General features: G+C 44.3%; 1 protein-coding gene across 1 annotated transcript; it reads left to right on the top strand.

Moving 5' to 3' along the window:
- Window positions 1-3,200: 3,200 nt before the first annotated feature.
- On the top strand, window positions 3,201-27,904 carry Atp12a (ATPase H+/K+ transporting non-gastric alpha2 subunit). Its single transcript, XM_028787361.1, has 23 exons — window positions 3,201-3,485; window positions 4,016-4,168; window positions 6,302-6,361; window positions 9,195-9,395; window positions 10,174-10,287; window positions 10,995-11,129; window positions 11,254-11,371; window positions 11,608-11,876; window positions 12,811-13,009; window positions 13,143-13,252; window positions 14,636-14,770; window positions 17,342-17,534; window positions 19,022-19,197; window positions 20,062-20,198; window positions 22,042-22,192; window positions 23,229-23,397; window positions 23,487-23,641; window positions 25,078-25,201; window positions 25,377-25,522; window positions 26,118-26,251; window positions 26,462-26,563; window positions 27,004-27,095; window positions 27,248-27,904. Exons 1-23 carry the CDS (start codon window positions 3,477-3,479, stop codon window positions 27,274-27,276), a joined length of 3,111 nt encoding a protein of 1,036 aa, XP_028643194.1. The 5' UTR covers window positions 3,201-3,476; the 3' UTR covers window positions 27,277-27,904.

The raw sequence follows: 27,904 nt of genomic DNA, 5'->3' as shown, positions 1-27,904 counted from the left end.
CAATATAGAGGTTTATTAGGCTGCAGCTTTGTTTTGCTTTTGTTGTTTCCATTCTCATTTCAATGCCAGGCAGTGCTGGTCAGCAGAGAAATGCTTGCCCAGCCATAGCCTGGCACACCGAGCAGATGCAGGTGTGTGAGGAGGGTTTGGGTGGGGCCAGTCCACTGAGTAGGAGAGGAATCCAGAGACAAGGAGAGGGGGCGAGTGGGCAGGAGATGCACCGGCATGTCCGGATGTGAAACAGGAGGTAAAGCTTCCTCTTGCATTGTCACCTGGGCCCTTTTCCCTGTGCATTTGGATCTTCACAGTCACACTTCATGGCCAGCTGGTGAACAGCCCTCTACACCAGACCTTAGCTGGGATGGGGAAGGAGGTTCTTGGCAAGTCTTAATCGCAGGACTTGAACTCAGCTGTTCTTTCTGTCTCTCATCTACCTTCTCTGGGGAGTACTGAATAATCTGGAAAGCAAGAAAACATAAAACCAAGGTAGCCAAGTAATAAAAAGTCATCCCACGTTTTTGTTGTGATGACAGAATACATGAGGCTGGATGATTTCTAAAGATGGGAGGCTTAATTCAGTTCATTGTCCTGGAGGCTGCAAGTGGTGATGGTCATGGACTTCCACAGAGAACCAAAAGAGCACAAGTCAGTACATGGCAAGAGGGGGCATCCAAGAGTCAAAGCCAACTGCTTTGTGTGGCAGATTCATTTTCCACATTCACATATTCATTCAACAACCCTTGAATTGGCTAATCTACTCATGAGAGCAGACAGGCCCCTTATGACCTAATTACTTCTTAAAGGCAATGTCTGGCCCCATTCAGTGTTTTGTTTATTTGCTTGCTTGTTTTCCTGAACAAAGGGGTAACATTGTACCACTGAACTACATCCCTAGTCCTGACCCAGCCTCTTTAGTTAGATCTTCCAAAGAGGATTACATTTCAATGTGATTTTTGAGGAGGGCATTTAAAACATATTCCCCACCCAGATGTTTCTTTTCTTTAAACTATTAATGGTTTTAGACCATACTATTTAGTTTTAAATTGTTTTCTCTTATGGCCATTATTATTTTATTCTCAATACATTTTACCTCTTCAACTTCAACTCAACAATAATCTCTATAGGATGACACAATTTTCATGCTGTCATTCCTTGTCTAGTAAGATTTCAAAAGATCTCGAGTGTGTGAACTAAGAAGAGCAATCTAGGAACACATATATATCTCACGGCTGTCTGTCACTTTATGTGTTAATAATATCAGTGGCAGAAGAGGTGGGATTCTTTTTAAAGGCAGGAAGCCCAGCCTCAAACAGAAGATCTTCTAGCATCTGTGGGCTGAGAAGGTGTTCCTGGGCAGCTTACCTTCCTTCAAAATCAGACCATCAGCAAGCAGCCATCAGAACTAGAGTTCTCAGAGCTCGTCTGCCCAGAATACCATGAGTTATAGTCTCCAGCCAAATGAAAAGGAATTTATGCCTAAGGAGAAATCCAATACCTATAGGTAAGATGCTTGTGTCACAGTTATCTGAGGACTGTTCTCCTCACAAGGAAGAGGGATGCCCAGGAGACTAGAAACATTATGCCCTCCCCTGGCCCCTTTTCATAGAAATCAAGACTTCCAGATAACACGTGACATCAGGGACTGCCTCAAGGGCCAAGGCAGCAGCAGGAGGAACTAAGACTGTCCCTGGCAGCAGTCAGGAACAGTGCAAGACCCAGCAGTTAGGCAGGAGTTCATCTCTGTAAAACCCAGAAAGAACCTGACTGGAAACCGTTGTCAAGTTTGATGTTATACTATCCCACACTTGACGCAGACAGATACAACCAGCCACCTTTTAAATACTCTAAATTCTATTTCTAAAGCCCTGCCTGTACTTCACATTCTGGATTTGCTCTTGAAACCCCATAATGACCTTGAGCCAGGAACATCTCTCTGGGATCTTACTTCTCCAGCCTATGTTGTCCCAGAGTTAAGGGGTGGCCAGAACAGCTGGTAAATATGTAAAAGTTACCTGCAACACCACCCCTCAGACCCCAAGCAAACGGTGGACTAGATGATTCACATAGACTCTGTGTTTCCTTCTTATATGCAGTTCTTTCTTTTGAACTACATTCTCCCCTGGAAGAAGCAGGGAAGACAATACGGAGGTCTTCAGAAGCCCACTGTGGCTCCAGTCTGTGTTGGAACATAATATCCCCTCCAAGTCTAAAGAATCTGTGGAATGAGTCTAGACATCCCAGCCAGTCTTCCCAATCCTAGGACTGAAGAAGTTGGACTGATGGTTTGGTTCCTGGTCCACAGTAGGAAAACCCTAGATTTCGAATTTTGCCCTCTCTGCAGGAAAAAGGCAGGACAGGTAGGAGGTAGTAAAGAGGGAAGCATCTGTGAGCTCTATTATGGAGCTATCCATCTGTGTCCTCAAAGTCCCACACAAAGCCTGTCTTTGAATACCCTCAGCCTGCTCCTCCTCAGGAGCTCTGACCTAACTTTCCTAAAGCACTTGCCCCCTCGCCCCTTCCAGGTCCCCTTATCCTCAATACTTCCAATATTGTTTCAAAACTCTAGATTTTTATTTCTTTTCTGGATCTTTACAAAGTAATTCAGCTACTCCTTAAAGTCTTTGGCGGTTGGCCCAGACTGCTCTAGAGTCTCACTTATCTAAGTAAATGAACTCTAAAACTGGTATTTATTGCCCGGTCACCTTAGATAGATACTTAGTGCTAGATACTGCAATCCCCCCACCCCACCCTCATTTACACATCTTTTAATAAATTCCTTTATTGGTAAGGAAACTGCATTTTTAAAAGAAAGTGGGTGTGGATTTTCATAAAAGCTCCACAAGGTGTAGATGCGCCCAGGGCTTGCAGGAACCCGAAGTCCGATTGACAGACAGTGGCGCTTGCACTGGGGGAGGGGGGAGGGGGGAGGCTGCACGCATCTGGCGCATGCCACTGCTGTTGTGCAACCGGCTGAATCTGGTCGCCAGACTCGCCCTAAGGCAGACCCCTGGGTCCTCCAGCCAGGTACCAAGAGAAGTCCCCACCTTAGATCCTCAGATCCCTGGCCACCAATCCTACCCCACCCAGGCTTGCACGCCCTCTGGTTTCCTATCCCAGGGGCGTCCCCAGTGCTGTGAGCTGTGTCGCCCCAGGTACGTGGGCGGAGCGCGCGGCATTTAAGGCGCGCTCCACCTCCCGAGACAGGGGCTGGCGATCGGCCGCGGAGGAGCGCGCTGGGTCCGGGTTGGCGCCTTGTCTCTGCAACGCGCTGACTTGGTCGCCGTCACCGCTCGGGACCCGGACCAGCACACCGCCGCGGCCACCTCCACCAAAAGATCGGACTTCTCTCTGCGAACTACAGTCCAGCGCGCCACTAAGGCACCGCACATCCTCACACCCACCGGGCTCACTTCAGCACACCAGCATCTGGTGGTGTCTTACATCGTTTGTCAGCGAGTTGGACAACCAGCCACAGTATGCGCCGGGTGCGTGATATCTCCATCTCTAGTGGGGACCTTAGACGACCATCGGGAAGCGCAGGAAAAAGAAAAAATTGTCTTGGGACAATAGCGGGTAGGCGATCTGAACTCACTCCCAGCCGCCAAGTATATATATATATATATGTGTGTGTGTGTGTGTGTGTGTGTGTGTGTGTGTGTGTGTGTGTGTATGTATGTATATTTGGGCAGACAGTGTATAGAAATTAGTATAGATGTGTAAGAAGGGTCCTCAGGGTTGCCAAGCTCCGCACAGCAGCTGTTCTGCAAGCTCCGGTTTGGAGATGCTTCCAGGGCTGTACCAGACCAGGCTCCTGTCTCCACAGAGAAGAAGGGAAATAATTTTTGCGAGGGAAGGAGGGAAACTTTTAACAGTTGGGTCCTCCACTTCCTCTTCAGGTGGAGATGAAGGGCCTGTGCTCTTCTTCCTCTGGGGAAGCTCACGCTGTGGGAGGAATTAGGCACATCCTCAAGAAAACCTATGTGGAGCTAATATTGCACCTCTGCTTCTCTTCCAGAAAACAGAAGTTTATTCTGTAGAGCTCAATGGAACTAAAGATGTCGAGCCGGCAGATCAGAGAGATGACAAAAAGTTCAAGGGAGTGAAGAACAAAGACTCAGAACCCAACAAGAATCATGAGAAGGAGGAGCTGAAGAAAGAACTTGATCTGGTCAGTCCCCTGAAGGCAAAAGAGTCTGGTGCACCTTCACCAGAGGATTTGTCGTTATAACTTTCCTCTAGTAAAGAAAAGAAAAAAAATGTCGTCAATGGCTTGGAATATCTTAGAAGGATTCCAATCTTCTTATTGGTTGGTTGGTTTGTCTGTCTGTTTGTTTTAGAGTGTGATGATATCTTTACTTGCTGTGCCCTGTTCTCCTGTGTCCTTCTCTATCTTTGTGACCAGAGTTCTGGTTGGAGACAGTCCTAGATAGGACCAGGAGGTTAACTGTAAGCCCCAGAGACAGAGCTCATTCTTCTCACTCACCATGTGAGGTGTTATGTGTTCCTGGAAAAAAACTGCACTGGGGAGAAATGTTGGGCTTGGGTTCCACAATCGTAGAATCGTAGTCTCACTCTTAAGTCCCTCTCTAGGACTGAGCTGTAACTGGGCACAATCAAGCTACGGAAACGCCCCTCCCCCAACTCCATCCCACCCATCCCCCCATTCCCCTCTCTTTCCTTATGTAAAATGGGAAGTCTGTGAAGTGTATGGGGGGAGAATGAGCTGTGTTTTAGAAGTTAAGTTAAGTTCAGGTGATGGCTTTAATGAACAGCTACCTTAGATGTGAAATGTAAGATATCCTTTCTGGAAGGTCGAAGGGAGCTTGAGGTTGAGCTGGATCATCTCTGCGGTTCATTGGCAGACCTCAAAGCCCTGTGCTTGTTGGGCCATTGCCAGACTTATGCAAACAGCTCATTCAGGCTAGGTTGCCAATTGTTCACTACTGGGGAACTTGGCATAGTGAGAGCCTCATGAGGAACCAGCAAATACTAGAAGTCAAAGCTGTTTAACTTTCCTGGAGTGCTTGTTAAGCATTTAAAAGCAAACTGTTAGGCTGTTGTATGCATGGTTCCTGGTAGACATTTGAGGACATGGCTCAGAAGTTAGACTGACATAAGTTTAAATCTCAGTGTGAGTAACACTCACTTTTCTCTTTCCAAACATCTTTAACCCCAGCACTTAGAAGGCTTGGGGGGCAGTTATCACAAGTTCAAGGCCAGACTGGGCTTCATTCTGGCTGAGACCTGATTAAAGAGGGAAAACTCAATGCCTATCTGTTAAGGTTGTGGGTACAATTAACTGAGCAGTACTAGGTAACACACAGAAAGGATTATTATGTCCTGTGTGTCTCTGGAGTTTAAGGTTAAGACACACCATTTTCCCTTGAGGTTGCTATTTGAATATATGCCTATTCTCTCATAAGCCTGATAATTTTTTAATTTTACATATATCTACTTATCTATATTGACTTTGGAGATGGGGTCTTGTTGTTCATACCGATGCTTGATATGTGTCCCCACTGCCCTTGAACTTCAATACTGTTTGTGGGCCTCTCAAGTCCCGAGGTTTCAGGCATCCTGTGTACCGGCACCACCATGCTCAGCTCTGCCTATAATTATGACATGCATTTTTTCTTTAAGTGTTTTGAGTACTGTATAGAGAAATGATTCCCATGATCTGAGCCTGCTTTCCTGCTTCCTTATAAGAACATGCCCTCCCTCCACTCTCACAAGCTTCTCACAAGAGTCCTGCAGTTTGTGATGTGGTACTTGAATACCCTTGAACTTTGGTCTCTGTGGCAAATTAGAGCCTTGGAACCAATCACTCTGAGTGATGAGCCTGTGCTGCTCTAATTCTTAGGAGCAGAGAGAGCACCCACAGCCACAGTCACAGCCACAGCCTTGCTCCTCCTTTCCCTTCCCTCCTGCTCTCACTTCACATGTACTTTGGCTTTGCTTATCACCTCCAGCCAGTCTCAGCATCCAGATCTGAATGAAGTTTCCAACTAGCTCATAGCTACTGGATGACGATGCCAGGGCTTGCATAAGCTGGAGGGCAGATTGAGGCAGGTAGGCATTCTATTGCTCATAAAAACCAAGGATGGTATCTGGGTGTCAATGGCCCTGTGTATATTCACAGAGCAGACATGGTTCCCCTGCACCAGCTACTCACTGCCAAGCCTGCTCCCCACCTCGCCAACCTTCCTGGCCCCTTCTAGCCTCAATACCACTTCCAGCTTTTAAAGTGGATGGAGTCTTTTGGAATGATGTCATTTACTCCCTTTCCTTCTGTGAATTTCAGGATGACCACAGACTAAGTAACACAGAATTGGAACAGAAATATGGTACAAACATCATCCAGGTAAGCCATGAGGGGACTGAAGGTCTGAGGGAGCAAGCATCCTGACTATACAAAAATGAATGCTGGTGTGCTCAGGTTGTGGGTAACTTAAGGTCACAGCTGTGAAGCTAACCATTTTCTGTATGACTGGACCCTAAGACAAACCACTCCACCTGCTGGAGCTGGTGTACCTGACCCAAGGCCCCAGCCAGGCTCTTTTACTTAGCTAGATGCACAGGCATAAGCACCATGGGAGATATGGTCCCCAGAATGACACAGACCTTCTTTAAGATTATGGCCAGAAGTTGATTTATGAAGAAAAATGGTGCATGGAATTCTTTTTATTGGAGGCTGGGAAGGCCATTGTTAGAAAGTAAGGTCCCAGAGTCTCCATCTCAGAGCCCAAAAGCACTTTAGAACTTTACAAATTCTTTACTAAAAAAGTATTGCTTACTTCTGTGAGTTCAAATCCAAGTTCAATTTCAAAAGTTTAAGCCTCCTTTTTAAAAGCATTTATTTATGTATCTATTATTTTTATGTGTATGAGTGTTTTGGGCTACCCATGTATAAATGCACCTCATGTATGCAGTACCTACAGAGACCAGAAGGGGCATCAGATCCCCTAGATCTGTTACAGATAGCTGTGCATTGTTATGTGGGTGCTGAGAACCAAGCCCAAGTCTTCTGCAAGAGTAGCAAGTGCTCTTACCCACTGAACTATCTCTCTAGCCCAAATTTAAACCTCATGACAGAAAATGAATATTCACTTGTTCAAATGAAAAAAAGAAAAAACTTACTATGTGATTCACACTGGACTGGCAGGAGAGGCAATCGGGAGTAGGCCATCCTAGCATTAAGGCAGCAGATGAGTAAGGAAGCTTAATATTCACTTTATACAACTGGGGTGACAATGGAAAGTTTGAAACTGTACAACGAGAGATGGATAATTTCTGAACAGAGGGACCAGAACAACCTATAGCATCTGAAAGGGGCTCAGAACGACGGTCCAGATATACATCTGAGGAATGCCCTAGGTCAGACAGGGTAAGAGTGGGTCTAGAGCAATCTGAGTTTTCAAGTTTGATATGTGTGTGTGTGTGGGGGGGGTAATAGAAAACTTTTTAAAAAATGGAACAAAAAGATAGCATTGAAATGAAGGTCCAAAACAGGGTAGCCCAGGAAGACAGAAAGGCAGACAGAAGGACAGAAAGAGAGAGAGACAGAGACAGAGACAGAGAGAGAGAGGGAGAGGGAGAGGGAGAGGGAGAGGGAGAGGGAGAGGGAGAGGGAAGGAGGGAGGAGGAGGAGGGGGAGGGGGAGGGGAGAGGGAGGGGATAGATAAAGGATGGATAGATAGATAGATAGATAGATAGATAGATAGATAGATAGATAGATAGCAAGCACATAGTGCAAGGGGATCTGACTTAACTTCTGATCTTGTTTGCAAAATTAGAGGTAAGAGGAAGTCAGATGCTGGGTGGGTAGAAGGGAGAAGGTAAAGAATACAGCATAGACAGCAGTGGGTTTATTTGTTTATTTGTTTGTTTATTTATTTATTTATTGAAAGTTTTATTTTGATATTTCTTTTTTTAAATTGGATATTTTATTTACATTTCAGTTGTTATCCCCTTTCCCCATTCCTTCCACCCAGGAACTCTCTACCCCATCCCTCCTCCTCCTGCTTCTATAAGGATGTGCCCCCTCCTGGTCACCCAGTCCCACCTCCTCACCCCCACACTAGGGCATCCAGCCTTCATGGGACCAAGGATCTCCTCTCCTACCTCTGCCCCACAAAGTTATCCTAACCTACGTATATATCTGGAGCCATGGGTTCCTTTCTATGTGCTCCCAGGCTAGTGGTTTAGACCCTGGGAGCTCTGGTTGGTTGGTATTGTTGCTCTCTCCATGGGGCCACAAACCCTTCCAGGTAAAAGTGGGTTTTATTTTGAATGATCTGTTCCAGAATTCACAAACACTGAAGTCCCTTGTGCCGTGGCACACTCTTTGCATGGAATAGATAGATCCCCTCCCATATACTTTAAAGCATCTCTAGATCATTTACATGTAATGTACTTCAAATGCTGTGTAAATAGGTATTGTGCTGTATTGTTTGGGAACAAGGACAATGGAAAGGGTTTGTATGTGTTCAGTATGCATGTGACCATCATAGGTACTATTAGAAATACCTCTAGAGTGGCTTTGTGGAAATGTTCAACAGTTACTGAGAAAAGGGGCTCTGGATAAAGAGTAGTAAGAAGATGAGTTGGTACCTCAGAATCCAGTGGTGAAGCAAATACATGAGTTACTACCAAGCAAAAGCATCAGATCCTAGAGCAGAGTGACAATGAACAAAACAGATATTGCCCCTAGCTTAAACATAATTAGAAAGATATGCACACGGTGTTCTCTGTGATAGTTTGTGCTGGATGTGGTGGCACACGCATTTGTCAAAGCACTTGGGAGGCTGAGGCAGAAGGATTGCAAGTCCAAGGCCAGTATCAATGTCGCAAAATAAAAAGTCAAAATAGGGTCGGGAATATAGCTTAGAGATACAACATTTTCCTAGATCTGGATGCAATCTCTACACACCATCCAAGTTAAGAAATGGTTTTTGGAGACAGATGTTTAAGCTAATTTAAACATTTTGTAATGTATACACATTAGATATCACATGGTAGGTACCCTGTCAATAAAAACAAAAGTAATCTTTGTCAAAAAAAAAAAAGTGGGAGTTGGGAGAACAAATATAATTCACATTTCCAGGGCCTTCTGGGGCAGTGTTAATCCTAACAACAACCTGCAGAAACAGGGAGCAACTGTTTGTTTCTATGTATGTTTTTCTTGGCTTTTTCAGGGTCTCTCCAGTATCAGAGCTACAGAGCTCCTGGCTCGAGATGGGCCCAACGCCCTTACCCCTCCCAAGCAAACTCCAGAGATTATCAAGTTCCTCAAACAGATGGTGGGGGGCTTTTCCATCCTTCTGTGGATAGGTGCTGCCTTGTGCTGGATCGCATATGTGATCCAGTATGTCAACAATACGGCATCCCTAGACAATGTAAGCAGCCATCCTGGGTTTCCCTTGGTTACGGGCAGAAGCAGTCACTGGGTGCAGCCATCAGTGGACACAGTGCTAGGCTAAAGCTAGGATTCTACCACCCACCAGGCAGTGGTGAATATGGGGAGATTCTCCCAGCTCTGAAATGAGTGGTATCTCATTTTTGGACGATATAGGTGTGGATTTTAGAATACAGTCAAAACACTTAGTCTGTAATGAGGAAGAAAATCACCATGAAGTATTTTTGGAAAGCTCTTTCCTCACAGCTAATCTCTCCTTTTCCTATGGAGGGCAGCTATACTTGCTCACCACCCAGTGCCAAGCCCAAAGAAGTAAACTGGTTGATACCACAAGAAGGAAACCAGCTGTTAAAAGCTAGGTGTTGTTTGTGGTCACTGATGTTAAATACCAGAAAGGCACATCTTTGGAGGACATCTCTATGGTCCTCAGGCTGGCATGGGGGCAGAGAGTGATTGATTGCCAAGGAACATGAGCAATAAGAAATGTTCTAGATTTCAGACTGGGGTGGGGAGGTGAGTATATGTATGTATAAAAAAGATATCTTAACATTAGCACAAAATTAGTTTTCTTCATATATACTCATCTTCATAGCCTGAAGGTAATTCTTGGCAATACTTTCAGCATCTCTGTATTTGTGATTTGTCACATGAAATAAGGTAGGAATTTTCCACTTTGGTGTCACACTGTTAGTCAGGCTAGACTGTTTCAGATCTGGAGTTATCTGTTTCCATGACTACCGCCTCTCCTCCCTACCCAGGTCTACTTGGGCGCCATACTTGTCCTGGTTGTTATTTTAACGGGGGTTTTTGCTTATTACCAAGAAGCCAAAAGCACCAACATTATGGCCAGCTTTAGTAAGATGATCCCCCAGGTGAGTAGGAGCCATGAAACTCTGGCCTCTTCCTGAATTCTGGGTAAGACACTCCTTGCTGTCTGGGGCATTGTCATCAGATTAGCTCATGTCTCTGAATCCTAGTTCATCACAGAGTTGAGGGTCACGGGCTGAAGTGGGACCAAGGAAAATGCTCAGTCAAGGGAAAAGCAGGACAAAACATTGGTCATTGTACAACATGTTCTGAACCATTTTGGACAGCTTCTCAGATGGTTCTAGAATATTCTTCACCAACAGTTAAGGAGATTCATCTATTCTACATTTTTTCTCCCAGGAATCCTTGTGTCCTTAGCTAGGAAACCTATCTGGCCCTGAATGAAATAACTGGTAGTTAGAAGGGAAATTCTGGGTACAAGAGATGCCTCCTGCAGCACCAAGAAAGAAGCAACGATGCTCCTTCCTTAACATTCCCCATCTCAGCAGAAGTCTAGTTTTTTGGCTGGTTCTCACCCACCTGGCCATGTGGAAGGGGCCTTACCTTCATCATCTGCCTTGTTTGTATCTGTCAAGCAATGGTAGACTTTTCTGGTTCCTAGAACTAATGTGAAGCAATCATTAGATTTTCCCTCACCACTCTGACAGCCATGGGTCCACAGCCCCCACTTCAGGGTTTTATAGGTGCAGACAGTGGGAAGGTCACAGTGCCCCCCAGAGGCTTATGTGTCTGTCATGGCTTTCTTCCACAGCAAGCACTTGTCATCCGAGATTCAGAAAAGAAGATCATTCCAGCAGAGCAGCTGGTGGTGGGGGATGTTGTAGAGATTAAAGGAGGGGACCAGATCCCTGCAGACATCAGACTGGTGTTTTCCCAAGGGTGCAAAGTGAGTATCAAGAACATCTTCCTCCAGGAGACTGCTGAGAGGCACCCAGCACTCTCTGCCTATTTTGAAGGAAAAGTAGAGATTGAAGTAGCTAATTTTGAATTACTTTCAAATTTTCTTTCAGGTAGATAACTCCTCTCTCACTGGGGAATCTGAGCCCCAGGCTCGTTCAACTGAGTTTACCCATGAAAACCCCTTGGAAACTAAGAACATAGGCTTCTATTCTACAACGTGTCTGGAAGGTAAGACCAGCTGGCTCTCAGGGGTACATGCCTTTCCCTCTTGGCTCTGAGGTGTTCATCCCTCCAGTCCGTTGCTCTAAGCTTTTTCCAAAAAAAAAAAAAAAAAAAAATGCAGAATTGAGGGGACCAGAGAACTAATGTTAGTCTTTTGTGTTGTCATGTGCTGACTCCCTGTGCAGGCTTTCAGAGAGGGCTGTGAGCAGAACTCCTGGAGAAAAATGTCTTCCTCCCTGTAGGTACGGCAACTGGCATTGTCATCAACACGGGTGACCGCACCATCATCGGGCGCATAGCCTCCTTGGCTTCAGGCGTTGGGAGTGAGAAGACGCCCATTGCCATTGAGATCGAACATTTTGTCCACATTGTGGCAGGAGTGGCTGTATCCATTGGCATCATTTTCTTCATCACCGCAGTGTGCATGAAGTACTATGTCCTTGACGCCATCATCTTCCTCATTAGCATCATTGTGGCCAATGTGCCAGAGGGCCTTTTGGCTACTGTCACTGTGAGTTTATGCTGTTAGAGAGCCTCTTGGCACCTACCACTGTGGCTGTAGAAACACAGCTTCCCCCATCTGCAGAGCAACACTCCCTCCTCTCCAGAGACCACCATGGGGCTGTTTCACAGAGTGGTTGACAATAAGAATTGTGATGTTTCTAACATCTGGATGCATTGTCCTACAAACTATATTTTCAGGAGATCTAGGTTTATTTCACATGCCCTTTTATACAGATAAGATAAATTTTGAGCCCCTATTTATAGAATTTCTGAATGTAATGCATGTCCTGATTGCTATTCTAAAATCCCTTTTCTCCACCCCTTCTATTTACAAAGTAGTTCAACCCCTTCCTTACCACCTCAGACTTAGCCCTGGCTCTCCTGTCTCCTTTTTTCCCAGGCCCATCTAATTCATTCCTTAGACAAAAGATCCCTCTTCCCCAGTCTGCTGTGGAGGCCCATGGGAGTGGGAGGAGAGTTCATGTGCTAGCTGTTTAACTCCATGAGCAGTGGCCAACAGCTGTCCAGACCAAAGACAGAAGAAAAATATTTTTGAGTTCCAGGTCTCACTCCTGGTTTTTTTTGTGTTTTGTGGTTCTGGAAATTTAACCTAGCACCTCATGAATGCTAGGCAAGCAGTTTACCACACTCCAGCTAACTGGGCTCGCTTTTGAATTGCATGGGTTAGCCTTGCTGCCTGTGGACTTCCAGAGCACTTTCTTCAAAGAATATAGAGATAATAAAAGTGTCCTATATTTAATCTATTTTTTTAAGATCGTGGTTAATAGGGCTTTGGGGTGGCTTTCAACTCACTAATCAAGACTCCTGGTTATAATACCACCTCTGGCCTAACAGCATCCTAGTTCTCTCCTGAAAGTCAGTCCCAGATAATCTGAGTTCAAAATGATTGTCCCCAAAGCATCCTTCTCCTCTCTTGCTAGGTTACCCTGTCACTGACAGCAAAAAGGATGGCTAAGAAGAACTGCCTGGTAAAGAATCTGGAGGCAGTGGAGACTCTCGGCTCCACCTCCATCATCTGTTCAGATAAGACAGGGACCTTGACCCAGAACAGGATGACTGTGGCTCACTTGTGGTTTGACAACCAGATATTTGTGGCTGATACAAGTGAAAACCAGACAAGTGAGTTTTGTGGAACATCCAAGCCTAAAGACAAGGACCCAAGTGAAGGGGCTGAGGCTCACTGGTCTTACGTGAAGGGTGTGACTCAGGCATGGCAGACCCATGTTAACCACTATTCTTTCTCTGTGTCCAGAACAAGCCTTTGACCAAAGCTCTGGAACCTGGGCTTCCTTGTCCAAGATAATGACACTGTGTAACCGAGCAGAGTTCAGACCAGGCCAGGAGAATGTCCCCATCATGAAGGTAAGACTACTGCCACTCTGGATCATATGTCACAGGCAACACGAGGTCACTCTGTGTTCTACTTATGTGTTTAATTTAGTCTCTCCCACTGGGCAAAGTTTGCTCTGGTAAGAACAAATCTGGCTCCAGAGATGAGCAGAAGGTCTTCTTCACTCCATCTATCACTAAAGTTACAAGGATGCTTGGCAGAAATCCAAATTCAATCTCATTTCCAGAAGCAAATGTGTCTTGAACTTGCTTTCTTGACTCCTGGAAGCTAGCTGGACATAATCAGAGTTCCTTGATATACAAATGCTATTTGTTGAATTACAAAATACAATTGTGTGGCAATAAAAGGTCTGATCTTATGTAGCACATTCTCTTCTTGACTAGAAAACAGGATGTCAACTGGTCTTAGAACACTGAATTAAAACCACAACCCTACCTTCCTCTTCTCTCTCTCTCTCTCTGTCTCTCTGTCTCTCTGTCTCTCTGTCTCTCTGTCTCTCTCTCTCTCTCTCTCTCTCTCTCTCTCTCTCTCTCTCTCCTTCCTCCCTCCCTCTCTCCCTCCCTTCCCTCTCTCCTTCCTCCCTCCTTCTCTCCCTCCCTTCCCTCTCTCCCTGCCCTCCATAAAGCTGATTTGCCCCCTTCTTATTTCTGTGCCCAGCCTGGCTTCCAGTCAACAGGATGTCAAAATGTTTGCACTGACATAGTCATTCTCCTTGTCTTTGGGCCAAAAGTTTTGGAAATTATCTTTGATTATCTTCTATCTAGTGAGCCACCATGTCCTCCCATTGTAGGTTTGAAATATATACATACAACTTCACACTTCTATTATGATCAGTACTTGCATCTAAGTTGCCGGACCACTTCTCACTGGCCTCCCCACCTCTCGCTGGCCTCCCCTGCTTTTAGCCTACCTTTCCATCTTTTTCATCTGCCACTAATTTTTTAAATACTGATTGGTTTTACCTTCACCAAAGTTTGCTTAATTTTTTTCTGTGAGTCCTTGTTTTCTACTACTTGAGTTTTGATGACACTTCTTACTGTCTTACCATGCACAGCTGTACATCTCCCCCTGGCAGTGCATTCTAGAAGGCTCCCCCCACCCATATCTGTCTCCTACTCATGTAGACCATACTCAGGAAGCCCCATTCCACACCAGAACTCCCACTTGCTCAAACTTCCACTGTGCCTGTAGATGGCACCATTGCTTTATGTTCTTACCACTGTCCTGGCTCAATCACCGATAGCCACTTGATGATGACCTTGTCTCTTCAGCTAGGCAATAAGCTTAGTCAATCACTTGTTGGTTGATGTACTAAAGGCAACTTGGTTTGTTGAAAACAGTCACAAAAGAACTAGGTTATGATGTGCTGTAAACATTTATCTCTTGATTCCCAGAGAATTGTGGTTGGGGATGCCTCAGAAACTGCTCTGCTAAAGTTCTCAGAGGTTATTTTGGGTGATGTGATGGAAATAAGGAAAAGAAACCACAAAGTGGCTGAAATTCCTTTTAATTCTACCAACAAATTTCAGGTGAGTTTTCCCTCACAACTGGCAACCTTTGTCATTAGAACAACACAACTACTGTACTCATCCATTTGTGAATCTAAATTCCAGACCAGACCTGGCTTCAAAAGACCTTGGAGGGGTGAGAGATGTGGGCAAGACCATTGGTCAAACCAGGTCAGGTTTGCCAGTGGTGTCATTGGTGTCCTCCTCCTCCTCTTCCTCCTCCTCCTCCTTTCTAGTGACCAAGAAAAGACATAGAGCAAACCTTACCATCCCTGAAGTAAAGTAGAGAAAGAAAAACAAAGAGCTTCTTAGGGTCTACTCCTCCTAAGAATAGTCCATGTGCCCTACATGTGTGCTCACAGACAGACAGGCAAACAGACTAGGAATAACCCAAACCCTAACCCTAACCCTAGTCCATGTGTCTTACATGTGTGCTCACAGACAGACAGGCAGATGGACTTGGAACACTCTCTGTTTACAAAGCACTGAGATATTAGATAGTGTAAGTCATCTATAGGTTATTTAAGGATTATGGAAAATGAGCCTAGCTCCAGTGCAAATACTAATATATACAAATACTAATATATATATATATATATTGGGTATGAGAGGTATCTTAGATTTTAATATTCTTAGGCTCTGGAGCCAATCTTCTAAGGATATAAGCACCAACTATATAAACTGGCACTTTATCTATTTTATATCACTTAATCCTTATACCAGACCTATGAGGTAGGACCAATGGATCCAAATGTATAGAATAGGAATAAAAACCCCTGTGTTGTGATCATAGTCTCACAGTGTCTAGGTGGCACCAACCAGCTTTGACATCACTAAAATCTATACAGTCTACTGCACAAATGCAGAAATATCATGCAAGCCACATAAAGAAGCTTGCCTGAGACTGCCCTTGAAGGAGACAAGTCCTGAGAACCAGCCAAATTATGTTTTACTTCCATCTCATATGCCATTGGAATGGAGATAGGTACCTCCCTTCTACTCACTTGAATCACTCCAACAATGGCAGCAACCAATCATGACTGTCCTCTTCAACTCAGACCCATAACTTGTCTGTCCAGTTTCCTACTGCATGGTATTTCCTGCAGAGTGCCAGGCTAAGAGTGAGGGGTATGACTTGGGCTTTGAATAATAAATGTAGTCATGGTAGGTGATGCCATCATTGTGTGACCATGACATGTGCCAGCACACCTCACTCTAGAGCTTTTTCTTTGTAGTGCTGGAGATTGAACTATGGGGTCTCACATGTGTTAGGTAAACTCTGCCACTGAGCTCCACCCTACCATTCAGAAAATGAAGGATAATGGTAATTAACACAGGAGGCTCTTTGGTTTGGGTTAGGTTAGGTTGGGTTAAGTTTTGGTTGGTTAATTGGTTGACTTGATGATTTTTTCTTGGTCACTAAAAAGCAAAACTGGCAAACCTATTTTCTTTCTATTATTTTTAAAAGTTATATTTATTTTTGATAACTTGGAGTCTAGCAACTACTGATTTGAGTCAACTGTTAGTGCCAAAGTGGAGGCAATTTCCTGTACATCTTATTTTCTCCAAAAAAGATTTCAAAAGCTTCCTGGCCTGGAGCAACTGATTCAATGGTAGAGGGTTTGCCTTGCATTTAAAAAGCTCTGAGTTTAATTCCTATAAAGCACTATTTAGAAGAGGAAGAGGAAGAGGAGGAAGAGGAGGAGGAAGAGGCTGCTTGTAACAGTGCCTTCTTCTCTACATTTCCACTATCTTTCCTTATGTCTAGATAGTTAAACTAGATTCAACCTGAGACATGGAGGCGCAGGAATTCCTACTGACCTTGGCAGCTCAGTATTTACAAATGGCTGCTCAAGGCTGGGAAGATGGCTCAGTCAGCAAAGTTCTTGCCTGGCAAACATGAGGGCCCAAGTTTGTTTTATAGGACTCATGTGAAAAAGCTGGGTCTAGGAAGCAGAGACAAACAAATCTCTGGAATTTACTGGCCAAACAGCCTAGCCAATGAGTCAACTCCAAGCCAATGAGAGACACTCAAATAACAAAGTGGAACACATGTGCGCATGCGTGCGCACACACACACACACACACACACACACACTCACAAACATACCTGTGCATGTGCTTGTGAACCACATACACACACAAGTAATGTGTACCTGCACACACATGTGCTCTCAGACACATACATACATATGCACATACAAAAGATGGCTGCTCACCAATAGGAGGGAGAAGTGAGACAAGAGCTCTTTTAGTTTCAACTCTCACACCATTGTCCATAGTTTACTCAAACATGAGTACTCCTGGCCTCCTCAAAGGGCCTTAAAGGGCCAGGGTCTGTTTAAAATACAAGCTGTACACAGTTTGGGTTCCAGCTCACCATGACCTTCTGGGTCACCCAAATCTAGCTTTTTAATTAGTTACAAATACCAAAGGACAGACCATGCTTGGGAGTGTTATGATTCTTCCTCTTCTTTTATCCTCTGAGGGCAAATGACAAGAAAAAAATGTTCCCCCTGCATGTCCTGTCACTAATTGGAAGAACCATGGTTAAAATACCATAGCTAACCTGCTCAATATATGCCCTCCCAGGTCTCCATACATGAAACAGAGGACCCTAATGACAAACGCTTCCTCATGGTGATGAAAGGGGCCCCCGAGAGGATCTTAGAGAAGTGCAGCACCATCATGATCAACGGCCAGGAGCAGCCACTGGACAAGAGCTCTGCTGATGCCTTCCACACAGCCTACATGGAGTTGGGTGGTCTGGGCGAGCGTGTGTTGGGTGAGTGTAATAGGACATCCATGTTCATCTGAGAGTCATGAGAGAAGTCCCACTAACCAGCAGAGTAGCCATGGCATCACATGGATCACATAAAGAAGAATATGGGGGGCTGGAGTGTAGTGGTGGTGCATTTGCATAACATGTGTGAGGTCCTGGGTTCAATCCCCAACACTGAAAAAAGGAAAACTATATATAAACAAGAGAGAAACATGTAAGAGACAACACTGAAGAGAATGAGGTGGATTCCAGACATAGCCAGAGACTTCTTCTATAATCACATTTTAAATTGGGTCTTGAGTTGCAGAATTTGAATGGGGGAAGGGAACGTGTCCATGTGAGAAAACTGCAGAGGCCAAGAGGAAGAAAAAAAGGATGAGATTTATACATATGGTGGAGCAAGTGGTCCATGCAGTGACCCAGAATGGAGTAGCTACAAGAAACAGGGCTGAGGAGACCAATTGAAGCCATGACGTAGAGTCCTCAAATATTTGTTGAGGAACTGGTGTTTTGTCTTACAGTTAGGAGAGAATACAGAAAGCTTTGCCACAAGGGTGAGCTGGTCAGAGTTACATTCAGGGTTTGCTGAGGATCACTGGAGGCGATGGGAGGAGAGACACTGGTCTCACTAAAAGGCAGCTTCTCTCATTTCACTGAACAAGGGAAAGGGTGGGTATTTGATACAAGCCACGTGATGTGAGTATGAAGAAGAGACAATGAGACTCTATTGGGCAAGTGTGGAGACCCTGCGACTTCTTAGAGGGAATTGGTGACTTCTGAAATGATTACTTATCTCATTTTACGAGCAGGGGAAAGATAACTAAGGAACTGAGATGGGGCATGTTAGAGATGGAAGGAGCTTTAGAAATGCCATCTCTGAAGTGGTGTGCTGGGTTAGTGAGTCCCACTGTCAGAATCATGGGCTGACCAAATGGCACCTATTCAAAGCTACAGAATGATGAATTCACAGCCCATGGCTGGTGATAAGGTTCATTAAACACCATGAAAGTGCTTACCACTTGACTCGGAATCTGTGGAATGTGTATTTCCACAGACTATTTGAGTTTGTATAGCAGATAAAAAGCATAAATTAGATGCTAATGATGTGAACACATACTACATAACCCACAGCACCAAGCAACTATTCTATCAAAAGATTGGCCTCTGTGTGACTAGAGTCACTCTAGGAACCTCCTATTTGACTTCTCCCCTGCTTACTGAAACATGAGCAGCAGTGAGCCATGCTGGAGATTACTTGATGTAAAAGCTGATGAAAGTCACATGATTGTGGAGGTCTCCCAGACACAAGAATGCCTTTGACTTCAGCCCCAGAGACTGAAGATGATGCTGTACCCAGCTGCTGCTGCCTAGTACCTCACATATGTTAAGCATGTCCTCCACCACCACGCCACACAACCATCTCCCGACTCTTTTCCTGCTGTCATACTTTTTCCTGGTTTCACTTACCCTGAAGTGCTTTCCTCTTCCAGGTTTCTGTCACCTCTACTTACCAGCAGATAAGTTTCCCCAAAGCTACACATTTGATGTAGACTCCATAAACTTTCCCACTTCCAACCTCTGTTTTGTGGGGCTTCTGTCCATGATCGATCCTCCTCGGTCTACTGTGCCAGATGCAGTCTCCAAATGTCGGAGTGCAGGGATCAAGGTGAGTGCTATTTTCCTTTCTCTGCTTTATATCCATTTCTAAGAACAATCATCAGAGCACAGTGTCAATCTTTAATTATGTTCAAGTGGATATCATCATTTCTGTTTTAGACCTCTTTTTTTATACTGCTGAGATTTTGATAACTGTCCTCCGAAGCAAGACAATGTATGTGGGATGAACCAATGCAGTACCTACTGTGAGAAGAACTTGCTGGGACCATGAATTAGACGTTATATTGCCCTAGAGCAGTGGTTCTCAACCTCGCTGTTGCCTTGTCCCTTTAATACAGTTCCTCATGTTGTGACCCCTCAACCATAAAATTATTTTGTTGCTACTTCATACTTGTAATTTTTCTACTATTATAAATTGTAATATAACTGTCTGATATGCAAGATATCTGATATTCGACCCCCAAAGTGTTGAGAACCACTGCCCCCTACACTAAGATAGTTAATAAAAAGTTTTAGTACTTTATTTTCCATAATCCATTTATTTGTCTTCGTGATATGGAAGTCAAACATGATTTTCACTTCTGCGTTAGCATTAGGATTGCTAAAGCAGCACATGACTGTCTCTAGGAGACACCTATAGGCCCCTTTACAGATGAAAATGATGGTGAGGAGGAAGGCTTCCTTTAGTGTCGGGGGGATATATGAGAAGCCTGGGAGAAAGGGTGGGTCCAGACAGGACCAGTGCATCCTTCACAAACAGTGGTATCTGAGATCCAGAATTGCCCATGAGTAAAACCATCACTCTCTAGGTCCTGTGAGAGTAGGTAGTATTTTAGTAAATATTGACCCATAAACCCCTACTTAGCCAGCAAAGTCCCTCACTACCCACGAGTTTCTGTTGTCTGTGTTCCAGGTTATCATGGTCACAGGTGATCACCCTATTACAGCCAAAGCTATTGCCAAGAGTGTAGGAATCATATCAGCCAACAACGAGACAGTGGAAGACATCGCAAAACGCCGCAAAATCGCTGTGGAGCAAGTCAACAAAAGGTAGCCACAGAGCCCAAGGAGCAGGTCAAGCTCTTACCCACTGGGCCCTGCTGACTCTAAAGACTTTCTCTCTCTTTCCTTCTTTCTTTCTTTCTTTCTTTCTTTCTTTCTTTCTTTCTTTTTTTTTTTTTTTTTTTGGTTTTCGAGACAGGGTTTCTCTGTGTATCCCTGGCTGTCCTGGAACTCACTCTGTAGACCAGGCTGGCCTCGAACTCAGAAATCCGCCTGCCTCTGCCTCCCAAGTGCTGGGATTAAAGGTGTTCACCACCACTGCCTGGCCAAGAGTTTCACTAGTGGGAATAAACTACCCTCTAGCTTACACCCTCCCAGGGTAGAGCTATGTGGCTTGAATTATAATTTACATTCATTCATTCACTGAAAACTTTATTGAGCATCTGGTACATGTCAAGCACATTAATACCCTTGCCTGGTATTTCAAAATTCAATGACGTCAAGTTGGCTGTAGCTTAACAATAGGCTACACTCTATAGAAAAATGTAGTTTTATTGTTGTATGAACATCCACTAGTGTGTTTAGAGTAATTAAGATAACATCACTAGACAAGATGATCTTATGGGTCCTGCATCATTGATTGGAAATATACAGCACAAGACAGCAGCTCTAGAAACTTCATGCCAAGCTTAGAAAGAGTAAAATAAAAAGTAGATGAAATTACCTGCTATTAACCTAGTTGTAGAATTAAGAATGCTGAGCATCATTCTGGTTTCATACATACCAGCCCTTAACAGTGAGCAACTCAGGCACTTATTTGCATATTCAGTTGACTTCATAATGAAGAGTCAAGTAGCAGACTCTCTTTTTCTACTTATCAAGTAGAATGGAAGCTTTACTGTTTTAATCATGTCTGTCTGCCATCCAGCTGCCGTCTATCATTCTTTTACTCACTTACCCATCAATTCTTTCAACCTAGCTGGTGCCTTCCAGCTATATGCCAGGCTTTATATCAGACACTGGAACAGACTCTGTCCCTACCTTTGGGGAGCCTCCCATCTAGCCAAGGAGATGGAAAATAAAACAGATTTAATGAGGAGACGGACAGGGGAGGAGCTCCCTAGGCTTTGCATGACATAAAGAATCAGAGACTTCAGAATGGTGGGTTGAGAAGGTTACCACTGGGATCTTCTTTCATGAATCTGGGAGAAGGGAAAGAACAATGACCTAGATTGCCCAGGCACTCATGCTTGATAGGGACACATGGTTGCCAGGTAATAAATAATTGCCAGGTAGTGAGAGCCTCTGGGCACAGTTGGCAAACCTAGACTTGTCATTGCTCCTTTGTATAAATAATCAGCCCTCTGCAAAAACCAGGGCTGGGGCTTGTTTATTTGTTTAGAATGGTCACTAACAGGATAACACATTTTCATGCCAGTCGCCATCACATTGCCCAGAAGTAAAATGGATCACTTATTTACTTACTTATTTATTCTGTTTGCTTGCTTGTTTACTTTGTCAAATCTAGGCTAGCCCTCTACCACAAAGCCATGCCACATCCCCAGCACAAATGCACACTTTGTGTCAATACTTTTTATTTATCTGCTTCGTCAGCTCCAGCCTAATAGGCACCTACATAACCACACATTCAGGCAACTATGAGAAGGAAAGAATTGTGTTTTCCTTCTTATCTTGCCCCAGGAAGCATCAGTGCTTGCCCATCTCTGGAAGGAAATGACTAGTTGACATTTTACTCCCATTGTCATAGGAGAACAGGAAATGGTCTCCAGTTTTAGCCTCAGCTATCATCTTGACATGGAAAGCATGCCCAGAATTGTTCTGCTACATGATCTGGCCTTTGGCTTCATCCAGTTTCCTCTGTCTCTTTTAGAGAAGCGAAAGCTGCTGTGGTGACTGGCATGGAACTGAAGGACATGACCCCAGAACAACTGGATGAGCTTTTAACCAACTACCAAGAAATAGTATTTGCCCGGACATCACCCCAGCAAAAGCTGATCATTGTGGAGGGCTGTCAGAGGCAGGTGGGTCAGCAGCAGCTCCCAGAGGACTGGAAGGCCTGGCTATCCACTGGGAAATGTGGAGCACATGTTGAAGGACTGAAGTTCTGTTCGTCTTTGAGAGCATCCCATAGCCACATATTGACTGTCTTTATTTTGTCACAAGAACATGGGCTCTGGTGGAGAAACCACTCAAACACTTGTGACTGTGGAAGGGTATAGATATAGAAAGCCTTTCTAAGAGTAAATACATATAATGATGAAAGTGAGACATAAGAAATGACCATCCCTGGTGGCTATGGGGAAGCAGTTTCTGGAATACCTACAAGCACAAAGCACGCCACCACTCAAGATGAACATTTGTATAAAAAGTACTCACATTTCATGGACTTTAAATCATCTCCATATGACTCATATTGCCAAATTTATTGTCAGTGCTGCATAAATACCTAACTATTCCATATTGTTTGGTTTGGGGAAAATAACGTCATGAAAATCTGTGCATGTTCACTATAGAGGCAACTTTCTTTTTTCAACCTCCCCCCCTCTTTTTCCCTCCCTTCATCTCTCCCTCCCTCCATCCCTCCCTCCCTTCCTTCCTCCCTCCCTCCCTCCTCTGCCTTTGTTTATTGAGCCATGGTTTTCCTGTGTATGTCAGGCTGGCTTCAAACTCATGATCCTCCTGCTTTAGTTTTCCATGTACTGTAAAGTATAATATACCACCACAGACAATTCTCTTTTGTTTTCCAGAATTTTTCTGTATGGATGGTAGAATCTGTAGGTTGAGAATCCATCAATAAGGAAGGCTGACTCCATGAAATACCTCTTTTTCTTGGGACTATGCACTGAAGTTTTTGTTTTAATTTCCTCCTTTGCATATATCTGTGTCAGAGCTTCTTATTCTTTCTTCTTAGATTGTCCATCTTTATCTTTTCTCCCCAAAGAGATCCTTTTGGATCTAGTAGTTCCCCAGTTGCAAGACAGAAGGAGCAGGGGTATGCTTCCTGGTGGGCCTGTGGTCTGCTTGCCTTATTCCTGTTTTCCCACTGGGTTTCCACAGGATGCAGTTGTTGCTGTGACAGGTGATGGAGTGAACGACTCTCCAGCACTAAAGAAGGCAGACATCGGGATTGCTATGGGGATAGCAGGTTCTGATGCTGCTAAGAATGCAGCTGACATGGTCTTGCTAGATGACAACTTTGCATCTATAGTCACAGGGGTGGAAGAAGGTGAGTGGGGTCTTGGGGTTTGTCTTGCTGGTAGCCAGGTTTCCTGGGAGACCAGAAGTAAGTCCTATAAAGAGATATATCATCCCTAGGTCGCCTGATCTTTGACAACTTGAAGAAAACCATTGCTTACACCTTGACAAAGAACATTGCAGAGCTCTGTCCTTTTCTGATCTACATTGTTGCTGGGCTCCCCCTGCCTATTGGCACCATCACTATCCTATTCATCGACCTGGGCACAGATATTGTAAGTGGTACTAAAAGATCTGATAACAGCTCCAAGGATATAAAGGTCATACCTGTTGCTGCCAAGAGCCTTCTGTACCATTGGCCATTTCTCCATCTCTAATGGGTGACATTTCTCCTTCTGGTCCACAGACCATGCTTCCTAGCAGTGGACTAGAGCTATCTGTCAGGTGTTTGGAAATGAAAATCATTTTACTCCATGAGAAGATTTTTAAGATAAGAAGTAGGCTTGATCTCCAGTACTGATTTTTTTTTCTTTTAAAGACAGGAGTTTTGACTTCTCAAAGAATATATCATCAGTTCCATCTCCTATTGTTTGGAGAAGTGATCACATAATCATGCTCTGGGAAAGAGATAGTGCCTTAAAGTGATGGTCCCACAGTCACCGTGTTAAGTTAGAGAACTGTAATCTGGAACTGCCCAGATAAACACAGAATGAAATAGTTGGTTTGGTTTTTGTTATTTAACTGTGTCTGGTTCACGCAGTGAGGGTCTCTTGTGTGTGTTTGTCTGACTTTTTCAGGTTTTTGTTGTTATTTCTGACAGTCACTCACCTAAGACTTCCCCCATCTTCCAGCCTGTTCCATTTAAACAAAGCTCCATAAAGCCCCCATATGGCTCTGGCTTACCCAGGCCAAAGAGAAGAAAACCAACAGAGACAGATCTGAAGTCACAGTACAAAGGTGACCCTGACCATGGCCTCTTTCTTCACCTTTGTGTAGCATCTAGGTCTGATCTCTGCTTTATGGAGAAAATAAAAGATGGTTTATCTTTGAGGGAGGATCTGAGATACCCTTCCTAAACAGAATGTATTTATATTCCAATATTCCAGGACTTTCTACACCTGATCATTTTTTCATTCTACAATGATTCTCCAAGTGTGGACCAGTTTTGAAATACAAAATCGCTAGCCTAGCCCAGACCTCTAGAATGGGAAGTCTGAATGTAAAGGATAGGGCTCTGTCCTTTAAGGGCTTTCTTAGTGGCAGGGCCTGTGAGAGTGCCAATATTGCTTTGTCATCTAGCTGCATGCCAAAGGGGAAGGATGGTGGCTTATGCTGTAAATGGTGGCTTATGTATGGTGGCAAAAATAAAAACTAAAAAATTCTAAATAAAGCAATAGTGAGCTTTATTTAGAATCGCCAGAGCATGGTAATTTTAAAAATCAGACTGACTTTTTTTTAAAACCCAAGTCCTTATTTATGCTTCTAGTAAGCACCACTGTGCCACTGAACCACACCCTCAGCCCAAAAGCAGGCTGATTTTTAAAAGGTGGATGTTTTTAAATCCCATATAAACAATGCACCCTTGTTATCTGCACCCCAGATATATCCATTCCCCATCTCCATCACCCACTCACTCCCACCTCTGGCCCACCCTTGCTTGCCATCATTCTGCCTTCCTGGATTTGGTTTCATGAGGTCTTTCCTTCTCTAGATCCCCTCCATTGCCTTGGCCTATGAGAAAGCAGAAAGTGACATTATGAATAGGAAACCTCGCCACAAGAAGAAAGACAGACTGGTGAACAAGCAGCTGGCCATCTACTCTTACCTTCACATTGGTATGACGAGGGTGTAGCATCGTTGACCATCCCCCTACCCATGCCTCACTATACAAGATCTCCCTCAAAGAACTCATCCCAGTCCTGGGCAGGGTGGGAGGATGACTCAGCACAAGGACTGGGAAGCTCTCTGGGCCCAGCATAGCACGCACATCTGAACCTGTCAATCTTTCAGGTCTCATGCAAGCCCTGGGAGCTTTCCTGGTCTATTTCACTGTCTATGCACAGCAGGGCTTTTGGCCCACCTCTCTCATCAACCTGAGGGTAGCATGGGAAACAGATGACATAAATGACCTGGAAGATAGCTACGGGCAGGAATGGGTGAGTCAAGAGTTCCTAGGCCAGTGCCACCTGATCCTTCTCTCTTCTCACTGCCTACTCATACTGTCATAGAAAACCACTTCCCTGAATGGTCTTGACGAGGCAGATTTGGATGCTTCTCAGTTACCAAGTCTGGAAGATCCCTGGTAACAGTGACTTGGATTTTGAGAAAACTCAGCCTCATCTTTCAAACTCACTTCTTAAAAACTTTATTTAGTGAGTGCTCCATCTGTATGTATATACATCTGCATGCCAGAAGAGGGTATCAGTTCCCCCTTATAGATGGTTCTGAGCCCCCAGGTGGTTGCTGGGAACTGAACTCAGGACCTCTGGAAAAGCAGCCAGTGCTCTTAACCACAGAGCCATCTCACCAGCCCCTCAAACTACCCTTTTGCATTAGTTCAACAATTACTGTGGAAGTATAAGCAAGCCAATAGTCACAATGGGGTAATATAAGTTAATGTCTTTCCCTTATCATCTGTTTCAAGAGAATTTCTTTCTGAACACAAGAGGATAGTCTACCCTTAATCTAGATGAAGTGGGATGAGAGGGTCAGGTTTCCTCCAGGGTCTCATCTGCCTCTTCCTCTTGACAGACAAGGTATCAGAGAAAATACCTGGAATGGACAGGCTCAACAGCTTTCTTTGTTGCTATCATGATCCAACAAATTGCAGATCTGATCATCAGGAAAACTCGGAGGAATTCCATCTTCCAGCAGGGGCTCTTCAGGTACCTCCATGCCTAACCTCAGGGTAAAGAGCCTGTCACATGAGGAAAACAAAGGTTTCTCTAACCACCCACACCTGTAATACATGAGGTGTTGACTTGACCTTGTCAATTCCCAACAACCACCTGGTGGCTCAGATCCATCTATAGGGGAATCTGCTGTGTGCATGACCTTGAAAATTCAGCATCTGTTTGCTTTTGTGTGTGTTGCAGAAATAAAGTCATCTGGGTGGGGATTGCCTCACAGGTCATTGTCGCGCTGATCCTATCCTATGGCCTCGGGAGTGTCACAGCTCTAAGCTTTACTATGCTCAGGTGAGTTGACCTTCAATGGCACCAAGTAAGAAGGCAGCTTCTCTTCTGAGCTATCACAACCGGAATAAATACTAGGGTTCTCTTCCTCCAGTCTTCCCAAAGAGATTAAATGGATCCCAAGCTATGGATCCATTCCTTCATTCCAACCCATCCTTTCATCTTCCTATTTCTCAATGGAAGAAAGTAGGTTTCCAGTCCTAGCTGGACCACTACCACTCTCATCCAGCAGGTTTCTTCAAAGACCAAGGCTTCTTTTAGCAGTCCCAGCTCAGGTTAAGTAGGGACCTTTGGCAGGCTTGTGCTGGGTGGTGTAATGTATGTGTTATTTCTAGTGAGGCAGGGAAAACTAACAGAGAGCCTCCACCCATGCCTCCACTGTTGACCAGGGTCTGGGCTATCTCTTTGAGCAAGCCACATTTCACTTTCCTGTTTGTTTCCAGGGTTCAGTACTGGTTTGTGGCTGTACCGCATGCCATTTTGATTTGGGTGTATGATGAGATGCGAAAGTTGTTCATCAGGCTCTACCCTGGAAGTGAGTAATGATATAAATGAACTTAGTTGTTATTTTGTCAAGTTGGAAATCAGAGCAGCTGTACTTCCTCATCCAGCACTATGATCTCTGGTGCTTGTGCACTGCCTCCCACGGGCTCTCTATTTCTGATTTGTCTTTTTCTACCTCCACAGGCTGGTGGGATAAGAACATGTATTATTGAGACCATGTCACTCACAGATCTCCCAGTGGCATATCAGAGATGTTCTTCTTCATGCCTGGCTACTTCTTAGGAGATCTCTGCACAATGTGAACGCTACTGAACCCCATACAAGAGATACTTTTGTACAGAAAACTGTATGAAGCATACTTATGTTTTATACTTTAAAGCTGAGATTTAACTGTTTATATAGAATTTGCATCTCTGTGTCTGTCTCCTTATTTTAAATTATGTGAAGTTCAAATATCAGCATAGGGAAGAATATATTTGTATGTATATAAAGGTCACTGTGTTAAATAGCCTTGTGTGTCTAAGGCGTGTGCTGGGGTCTGCTTTAAGCTAGGACATGATTCCTCAGGCCTCATTTTCTTACCCTCACAGAGGCCCAACAGACCCCCTAAGTCTAGCAAGCTACCTTTTTGTTTGCTGGAGTTTATTAACCTCAGCAAAGAGTACCAGTGACTTAAGTGCTAATATTTATTTCTAGTAAAACATTGCCAAGCCCTCTGCAGCCATCATTTTATGTCAGTCATGTTTTATTGTAACTGTTAGATGTGTTCATGTGTGACGTGTATGACTATGTTGACAGGTCCAGTGAGGCCTTGTTTTTAAGTAAAAGATGTTTTCTAAA

This window comes from Grammomys surdaster, unplaced genomic scaffold, assembly GCF_004785775.1.
Source record: "Grammomys surdaster isolate TR1022 unplaced genomic scaffold, NIH_TR_1.0 125630, whole genome shotgun sequence".
NCBI lineage: Eukaryota > Metazoa > Chordata > Mammalia > Rodentia > Muridae > Grammomys > Grammomys surdaster.
Note: the sequence above shows the minus strand (reverse complement) of the source record. Positions and strands in the feature narration are given on the sequence as shown.